At 53.2% G+C, this 9903-nt stretch overlaps 1 protein-coding gene across 1 annotated transcript; it reads left to right on the forward strand.

The window, feature by feature from the left end:
• The first annotated feature begins 8908 nt into the window (after window positions 1-8908).
• Window positions 8909-9478, forward strand: LOC135577648 (olfactory receptor 14J1-like). Its single transcript, XM_065047779.1, has one exon. It carries the CDS (start codon window positions 8909-8911, stop codon window positions 9476-9478), a length of 570 nt encoding a protein of 189 aa, XP_064903851.1.
• The last annotated feature ends 425 nt before the right edge of the window (window positions 9479-9903 follow it).

Genomic DNA, 9903 nt, shown 5'->3' on the forward strand with positions numbered 1-9903 from the left:
GTGAGGAGCAAATGAGGGACCTGGGGGTTCATCCTGGTGAACAGGAGGCTGAGGAGAGACCTCCTCGCTGTCCACAACTACCTGAAAGGAGCTTGGAGCATGGCGGGTCTTGGTCTCTTCTCATGACTAGCAAGTGATAGGACAAGAGGAAATGGCCTCAAATTGTGCCAGGGAAGGTTCAGATTGGATATTACAAAAAAATTCTTCATGGAAAGGGTTGTCAGGCATTGGAACAGGCTGCCCAGGGCAGTGGTGGAGTCACCAGCCCTGCAGGGGTTTAAAAGGAGTTTGTACGAGGTTCTTAAGGAAGATGGTTTAGTGCTCGAGTCAGGTTATGGTTCAACTCGATGATCCTGAGTGTCTCTTTCACCAGAAACGATTCTATGATTCTGTTATATCAACTGCATAATTCTTCTATCACTTCTTCTCAGTGCTCTTCACGTACCTGCCTCTTTACCTACAGACTTGAAAGTTTTCTAATTAAGCACACAAGTCTTGAATACCAGATGTAAATGATGGAAGTGACATGGCTCTATCAGTCTGGTCTGATACCTGCCAGTCCCAGGCAAACACCTCAGGTACACGGGGCCTCTCGAGGTTTGCACTGGGTGCTTAGAGTGGGACAATGGAGCTCAGCCTGAAAACCTGAGAACATCCCTCAAAACTGAAAACCAAACCAACCCAACAACAACAACAAAAAGAACAAAAATCCCCACACTCCATTTTTTAATCAGATGAAATAATTCAAAATTTCCAATAAAATGTCTGCGGAATTTCTATCCTGCCAAAATATGAATTTTCAGAATGTGTACGGACTGTGGGAGATGAAACGTTGGCCTTTCCCTGTGCTTGCAGTGCCAGGACTCTGTCTATCACTACGTGTATTTAATCCCCTGCACATCCAGGAGTTTCCACCTGTCCTTACCCAGCTCCCCGTGTCTGAACTCATCTCCTCAGAAGCCTGTCTGGACATTTGCACTTTCCATCGCTCCCCAGAGGTTCTTCACCTCTCACTCTTGGCTCATTCAGAGCCTCTCAGCTCTCACTCTGCTTGGAGCTTCAGGCAGGTCAAGTCTTTCAGCAGTTGCTCTCCTACTCCCTACAGGCAACTCTTCAATTATGGCAATGGACCTCGCTGGAAACTACTTAATTTAACCACAGAACTGAGAAACATCATTAAGTTCTATTGTGTTTTCTTTTTTTTTTCTCCTTTTTTGTCTCCTCTAATTAAAAATTCCCCGGTGCCTGTTTACATCCAGTTCTCTAAGGAAACATGAAGCAATCCTGCGAAGAAGCTGTAACAATCAGTGCAAACTTCAGTGCAGAATCTGATGTAAAGAAATGTGCTGGAAATCCCAGGGGCCAATGAGCAGAACAGGGAGTTTGGGGAGCTGGTTATAGATTTCCTGTTAACAGTTTTTTAGACAAACATTCTTCACAGAACTGCTCTGTTTATTTGACACCTTTGAGGTCTCCTCCTCTGCCTGTATTTTTATTTTCTTGTTCCTCCACCTCTTCCTTCTTCCAAAACGTTTCCAAGGGAAAGATTCCTGGAATCACAGAGCAACTCAGGTTTGAACATCATCTTGTGTCACTGTCCTGTTCAGGGCAGGGTGACCCAGGTGAGGTTGTCCAAGGCCTCTGCCCAGCTTTGCACCATCCACTAAGGAGCTGAAGGTTCACTGTGTCACATCATACAGGGGGAGAATAGAGACGTTCAACAGTGTTGGCCCAAGTGCTGGTCCCTGAGGGATTCCACTGGAAACTGGCTCTGTGGACACTTTGTACCACTGGTGACGTTTGGGCTCCACGGGGTCTATAGATGCTATATAAAGTGCTATAGAAAAAGATGTGCTCATGCTTTTGTGACACTAGAGTTTGCCTGTTGAAGAGTTGTGGTGTTCAGCTGGAGAAGAGAGGCTCCTGGGAGACCTTATTGCAGCCTTTCTGGGCCGAAAAGGGACCGATAAGAACAATGGGGACAGACTTTAGAGCAGGGGCTGTTGCGACAGGACAAAGGGTGATGGTTTAAACTAGAAGAGGGGAGAGTCAAGGAATGACATGAGGAAGAGATTTTCTACACTGAGGGTGGTAAAACACTGGGACAGGCTTCCCAGAGAGGGGGTGGATGAACCATCCCGGAGACATCCCAGGCCAGGCTGGACGGGGCTCTGAGCAATCTGAGCTGCTGAAGACGTCCCTGATGGCCGAGGGGAGTTGGACCAGACAGGCTGTGAATGTCACTTCCAACTCCAACTACTTTGTGATTCCAGGATTCAGTGACAGGAAAGACTGGATGCATCGATGCTGATAACCAGCAAAGGTCTTGTCTGGCTTGTGCGAGCCAGGCCGGCAGCTTCACCCAGCAGCTCTCCCCACCCGAGTGGAGAGCTGACCCACTCGTGTACAACCGACCCTGCCCCTGCCCCACAGTGCCCAGAGGATGCTGCCCAGGGCCCCAGGATGGACATTTGTGGGGGAGTATTGGGAGCACTGGGAGGTTTACTGGGAGCACTGGGGGTTTATATGGGACTTCTTGGAGGTTTCCTGGGAAAAATGGGGGTTGCTGGGATCACTGGACAGGATAGTGGGGGTTACTACGTACTCATGCTGGGAGTACTACATACTCATGCACTGGGAGTTAACTGGGAGTTCTTGGAGGATTACTGGGAACAATGGGGGCTGCTGGGAGCACTGGAAAGGTTAGTTGGGGGCTACTGGGAGTACTGGGAATACTGGGAGTGTTACTGGGAGCATGTGGGGTTGCCTGAGTGTTACTGGGAGTACTAGGTGGTTACTGGGAGCACTGGGAGGGCTACTGGGAACACTGGGGATTTACTGGGAGTCCTTGCAGGATTCCTGGGAACAATGGGGGTTGCTGTGAGCACTGGAGGGGTTAGTGGGGGCCACTGGGTGCTCTGGGGAGGTGTCTGGGAACACTGGGGGTTGCTGTGGAGTTACTGGGAGCACTAGGTGGTTACTGGGAGCACTGGGAAGGTTACTGGGAACAGTAGGTTTGTTAGTGGGGGGTTTCTGGGAACACTGGGAGGGTTACTGGGAGCACTGGGGGTTTACTGGGAGTTCTTGCAGGATTACTGGGAACATTGGGGGTTGCTGGGGCTTTACTGGGAGGGTTATTGGGAGTGTAACTGGGAACATTAGAAGGATTAGTGCGGGGTTATTGGGAACATTGTGGGGGTTACTGGGAACATTCCAGTTGGTGGGGGTTTACTGGGAGCACTAGGTGGTTGCTGGGAGCACTGGGGGGGTTACTGGGAGCACTGAGGGTTTACTGGGAATTTTTGGAGGATTACTGGGAAGAATGGGGGTTGCTGGGAGCACTGGAGGGGTTAGAGGGGGGTTACTGGGAGCACTGGGAGGGGTTACTGGGGACAGTGGGGGTTGCTGAGGGCTCACATGAAAGCACTAGGTGGTTACTGGGATCACTGGGAGGGCTAGCGGGGGATTACTGGGAGCAATGAGGGGGTTGCTGGGGCTCACTGTGAGCACTGGGGGGGTTGATGGGAGCACTGGGAGGTCTACTGGGAAAACTGGGAGTTTTACTGGGAGGATTACTGGAAACAGTAGGATGATTAGTGGGGGGTTAATGAGAACACAACATGGTTACTGGGAGCACTGTGGGGGCCTGCTGGGAGCACAAGGACAGTTAGTGGGAGCACTGGGACTTAACTGAAACTTCTTGGAAGATTACTGGAAACAATGGGGGCTGCTGGGAGCACTGGAGGGGTTAAAGGGAGGGTTACTGGGAGCACTGGAGGGGTCAGTGGGAGGGTTACTGGGAGCACTGCAGGGGTTAGTGGGGGTTACTGGGAGCACTGGAAGGTTACTGGGAGCACTGGAGGGGTTAGTGGGAGCATTACCGGGAGCACTTGGAGGGGTCAGTGGGAGGGCTACTGGAGGGGTTAGTGGGGGTTACTGGGAGCACTGGAGGGGTTAGTGGGAGCATTACTGGGAGCACTGGAGGAGTTACTGGGGACACTGGAGGGGTTAGTGAGAGCATAACTGGGAGCACTGGAAGGGTCAGTGGGAGGTTTACTGGGAGCGGTCAGTGGAAGGGTCAGTGGGAGGTTTACTGGGAGCACTGGAAGGGTCAGTGGGAGGTTTACTGGGAGCACTGGAAGGGTCAGTGGGAGGTTTACTGGGAGCACTGGAAGTGTCAGTGGGAGGGTTACTGGGAGCACTGGAGGGGTTAGTGGGGGTTAGTGGGAGCACTGGAGGTGTTAGTGGGAGCACTGGAGGGGTCGGAGGGAGGGTTACTGGGAGCACTGGAGGGGTCAGTGGGAGGGTTACTGGGAGCACTGGGAGCATTAGGGTGATACTGCTGTGGGTGTCCATCACAACCCACCAGCTCAGGGCGAGGACGTTGCCGAGGCCTCTCCAGCAGCTGAGAGCGGCCTCAGTCACAGGCCCTGCCTGTCGTGGGGGTTTGAACTCCCCTGATGTTTCTGGAAGGACGACTCAGCCAGACACAGCCCAGGAGGTTCAGCAAGTGCATCCATGGGAACTTCCTGATGCAAAGGGTGGAGGAGCCGACCAGGAGAGGAGCTGCTGGACCTCATCCTCACTAACAAGGAGGGGCTGGTTGAGGCGGTAAAGGTTGAGGGCTGCCTTGGCTACAGCGACCATGAGATGGTGGAGTTCAGGATCTCAGTGGCAGGAGCAGGATAGCAAGCAGAATTGCAACCCTGGATTTCAGCAGGGCAAACTTTGGCCTTTTCAGGCAATTGCTGGGGGAAATCCCGTGGGCAAGGCTGCTTGAAGGTAAATCCATAAATCCATGGGTCCGGATGGGATGCACCCGCGGGTGCTGAGGGAGCTGGCTGAGGTCATTGCTGGGCCGCTCTCCATCATCTTTGCTAAGTTGTGGCAAATGGGAGAGGTGCCTGAGGACTGGAGGGAAGCAAATGTCACTGCAGTCTTCAAAAAGGGCAAGAAGGAGGACCCGGGGAACTCTAGACCGGTCAGCCTCACCTCCATCCCTGGGAAACCGATGGAACGACTTCTCCTTGGTTCCGTCTCAAGGCATATCAAGGATAAGAGGGTCATTAGGGGAAGTCAACATGGCTTCACCAAGGGGAAGTCGTGCTTGACCAACCTCATTGACTTTTATGAAGACATAACGAGGTGGATACATGATGACAAAACAGCGAATGTGGTCTACCTTGACTTCAGTAAAGCCTTTGACACAGTCTCCCACAGCATCCTTGCTGCTAAAATCAGGAAGTGTGGTCTGGACGATCGGGTAGTGAGGTGGACTGTGAACTGGCTGAAGGGAAGAAGCCAGAGAGTCGTGGTCAGTGGGGCAGAGTCCAGTTGAGACCTGCATCCAGTGCAGTGCCTCAGGGGGCAGTGCTGGGGCCAGTACTATACAATAAATTAATCAGTGACTTGGATGAGGAAATACAGTGATTGTCAGCAAGTTTGCTGATGACACCAAGCTGGGAGGAGTGGTGACACTGGAAGCTGTGCTGCCATCAGAGACCTGGACAGGCTGGAGAGCTGGGCAGGGAAAATGTAATGAAATAGAACAAGGGCAAGTGTAGAGTCTTACATCTGGGCAGGAACAACCCCAGGTTCCAGTATAAGTTGGGGAAGGACCTGTTGGAGAGCAGTGTAGGGGAAAGGGACCTGGGGGTCCTGGGGACAGCAGGGTGACCATGAGCCAGCACTGGGCCCTTGTGGCCAGGAAGCCAATGGTACCTGGGGTGGGTTAGAAGGGGGTGGTCAGTAGGTCAGAGAGGTTCTCCTGCCCCTCTGCTCTGCCCTGGGGAGACCACACCTGGAACATTCTCATACCAATATATATTTTTACTACCAAGAATACAATGCTGGCAAGAAGTATCTCTGCAGAGCAGACACAACTAACATTACTGATTACTTCAGGTTGTTTCAAAGGATGTGCCCCTGGAGCCTGAAGGACACCTGGAGGAGACCAGAGGGGACAGAGAAAGGGACATCATGGGCTGCTCCTGTGCTGCTGAGCTGGGCTGGGCTCCTGGGACACAGGGAGCTCATGGCAGCGGCAGCGCTGCAGAGAGACAGCTCTGCCCAGGAGCAGCTCCTCTGCACACGCAGCAGGGCTGAGGGCTCTGCCTGCAGCACCGAGGGCACGGGAGCCAGGCACAGAGAGGGAAACGCAGTCTGGGCTGGGAGGATGCTGAGAGTTCACTGGAAATGAAATCCTCTCAGATATGAAGCCTGTGGCTGCAGGGCATTGCATCTGCAAATCATGGTAGGATCTCAGAAAGCTGTCACATTGCAGAGCCTGCGAGAGATGTAAGTACAGCTCTCAGAGATTCTCTGATCAGAGGGGAGCATGTGCTGCAGAGCAGGGATTGCCTTCTGCACTGTCAGAGTGACAAGACGTGAATGCTGCGTTCTCCCCAGGGTGGCTGTGGGGTGTAAATGTAAATGTGCAGGCAGGGGTGCCCAGGGCTGTCCTGCAGAGCAGGGTCCCTGCACCCCAGGGCTGTGCCGGGCAGGGACTCTGCCGCCTGCCAGGGTCAGCGCTCAGCCTGCCCGGGAGATCCCAGCAACACTGAGGGGAGAAGATGTGGTGGAGGAGCAAACCCTATCGGGCAGGAAAGGTGCTTCTGCTGTGGAGAGGGTGCTGTGTGGGTCAGGGTTGCTCACACATCCAGATCACCCCCAGCATTTTTCCAAGTGGATGCCTCAAGGAGAAGATCAATGCAAGGATTGCCAGACAGATAAGGAGCTTTCCTGAGCCTGTCTTGTCAGTTTCCTCTCTCAAGGGCTGGGGGGTGCAGGAAAGGATAAAATGAAAATGAGCTCTCATGTTTAAACAAGTCACTGACACTCCTGAACTGCAACTGTGAGTGATCAGTCCATCTGCCAGAAGGCTCATGACATCCCTTCCCCACCCCTCTGCCTGTGCACAGCACCTGCATCACCTTGGCTGGACCCGTCAGCCTTAGTCTGACCTGTCCTGTTTTCCAGCCTGCAGACAGGAAGATGCCCCCAGGCAGTGCCCTGTGAACAGGCAGGATCTGTAGGGCCAGGGGGAGGGCACAGAGGGTGGGATGGTCTGTGAGCACTGACAGGGAAGAGACATGGACAGGGAAACACCTCCCAGGGGAGAATCTCCAGGCAGCAGGGGAATGATCAGAAATGAGAGGAAACCAAACCCGGAATGGTTATGGGAGGGAGAACAGAGAAAAGTCCCTGTGATCCCCTGCAGTGCAGATCCTCCTGTGAGCAGCCCCCTGGCCTCCTGTCCCACCCAGCAAAGCCTCTGCCCTCAGGGCCGGGGGCTCCAAGGCATGAAGCAGCTCCTGTGCAGCCAGAGCTCCAGTTCCTCTGCAGAGCACAGGGGCTGAGAGCAGCTGCCCGGCAGTGTTGGTGTCTGGGAGGTGGCTGCACAGCTGGGGAAGGGTGACGCTGTCTGAGTGCCCGGCTGCCTCTGCCCTGGCCTCTCTCACACCCACCCTCACCGCATTTTCCTTCTTGCTCCCCTGCTCTGGGTCACTGCTGTTGGGATCTTGTTCTTGCTGTCAGGCTCTCTGGGGATGGCAGTTTCAGCTGCAGAGTCACAGCCTGAGCTTGTGGGTCCTTTCCTGCAGGTGTGTCCATGGGCACACGTGTCCCAGCTTTGCTCTGACCTGTGGGGTGTGGGCAATGCAGGGCTGGGGAATGAGCTGAGTCTCCCTCAATCAAATGCCATCATCAGGACTGTTGATTGTCGCCTTGACTTTTCTTTCCAAGCTGTGAGCTTCTCTCCAGCATGTAAACCTGTCCTATAGCATCTCTGTGTTATCTGAAAGCCCCATGGAGAAGCACAGAGATGCTGTGAAGGAGAAACAGCTTTTGGGTTTGTGAAATTAGCTCTGTGTGTTCTGGGCTCAATGTGGGGTGGTGAGACCTTAGGGAAGGCTGACACATGTCATGGTCTGAGGTGGATCCCTCTGCTCTCAGCAGTGCCTGGTGGCTTTTCAGGGTAACATGGGAGTGTGATCAGGCTCCATCTCAGAAAGGTGCCAGCCCAGGGCAGCTGGAGCAAGACAGAGGGACAGAGCAGCTGCCCTCACTCTGCACTGACCCACAGGCACCCTCTGGTCTCGCAGGACTCGCTCTGTTCTCCCTGAGTGCAGCAGAAATGCTGCAGGTTTCTGACACCCAACAACACTCTGCAGTGAATATGGAGAGAGATGTAAAAATCCTGGAAAGCCCAAACTACCTTCACCATCTCTGTTCCTTATGACTGGGAAAGCAAGTGCTGACAGCCCTTCTGTGTTAGCAGAACCAGGACAGTCCCCACCGTTCCTGTGGCCCCACTTCTGCAGAGCTGGGCTGACTTATCGAGAGCCCATGGGCAGAGGCCCTGCTCTTGGTTGTACATTTTCCAGCACCGAACAGGGCTATAGCCACAGTGCTGGAGAAAGTTCTCCTAGAAAAAGAAAAGGGTGTCTGTGTGTGACAGGGGAGGGTCTATGGGACTTGGTTTCATTTTTGTCGCAGAACTCTTCCCTGGCTTCTTACTGTCTTTTTTCTCCTCATGAGAGCGCCCCATGCTCAGGGAAAGCAAATGTCCAACAGCAGCTCCATCAGCCAGTTCCTCCTCCTGCCGTTCACAGACACACGGGAGCTGCAGCTCTTGCACTTCTGGCTCTTCCTGGGCATCTACCTGGCTGCCCTCCTGGGCAACGGCCTCATCATCACCACCATAGCCTGGGACCAGCACCTCCACACCCCCATGTACTTCTTCCTGCTCAACCTCGCCCTCCTCGACCTGGGCTCCATCTCCACCACTGTCCCCAGGTCCATGGCCAATTCCCTCTGGGATTCCAGGGCCATCTCATACTTGGGATGTGCAACACAGCTCTTTTTGTTTCTTTTCTTGATCACAGCAGAGTACTGTCTCCTCACTGTCATGTCGTACGACCGCTACGTTGCCATCTGCAAACCCCTGCACTACGGGACCCTCCTGGGCAGCAGAGCTTGTGTCCGCATGGCAGCAGCTGCCTGGGCCACTGGGTTTCTCTATTCTCTGCTGCACACGGCCAATACATTTTCACTGCCCCTGTGCAAGGGCAATGCCCTGGGCCAGTTCTTCTGTGAAATCCCCCAGATCCTCAAGCTCTCCTGCTCACACTCCTACCTCAGGGAACTGGGGTTGCTTGTGGTTGGTGTATTAGTAGCATTTGGCTGTTTTGTGTTCATTGTGGTGTCATATGTGCAGATCTTCAGGGCCGTGCTGAGGATCCCCTCTGAGCAGGGACGGCACAAAGCCTTTTCCACCTGCCTCCCTCACCTGGCCGTGGTCTCCCTGTTCCTCAGCACTATCATGTTTGCCCACCTGAAGCCCCCCTCCATTTCTTCCCCATCCCTGGACCTGGTGGTGTCTGTTCTGTACTCAGTGGTACCTCCAGCAGTGAACCCCCTCATCTACAGTATGAGGAACCAGGAGCTCAAGGATGCCCTGTGCAAACTCATATCCTAGTATTTTCTAAAGCAATAAATTGCCCATCTGGTTCTATATAGACATTTTATTGTAACTAATTACAGGTCCAGCCTGTCATCTGGATTTTTTGATTTTATTAGTTGTTTTCTTATTGTGATAATGTTGTCATCCCCTTTCTAATTCACTGTTGGATTTTCTTTTATAACTGTTGGCTGTGTAAATGAGAAGCCGTGCTCTCCTTGTCTCTAAACAAAATAAAAGGCTCTTTAGTGACTTGTTTTTCACTATATTCTTCCTGCAAGCCCATTTTTAGAGCTCCTGGGATGGTTCCTGTGTTCATGAGAGGAGGGGAAAAGAGTCCATCCTGGCAGCCCTGCCAGGGAGCAGCAGCGCTTGTTCTTCCAGAGCTGTTCTGGTTCCACTCCCACGCTCTCCTTCTCATCCCTGGTGTTGGTGCAAGGCCT

This window comes from Columba livia, unplaced genomic scaffold (assembly GCF_036013475.1).
Source record: "Columba livia isolate bColLiv1 breed racing homer unplaced genomic scaffold, bColLiv1.pat.W.v2 Scaffold_132, whole genome shotgun sequence".
Lineage (NCBI taxonomy): Eukaryota > Metazoa > Chordata > Aves > Columbiformes > Columbidae > Columba > Columba livia.

Excerpts from the sequence above, each read along its gene's own strand:
- LOC135577648 (XM_065047779.1), top strand. The coding sequence starts at position 8,909 with ATGTCGTACGACCGCTACGTTGCCATCTGCAAACCCCTGCACTACGGG.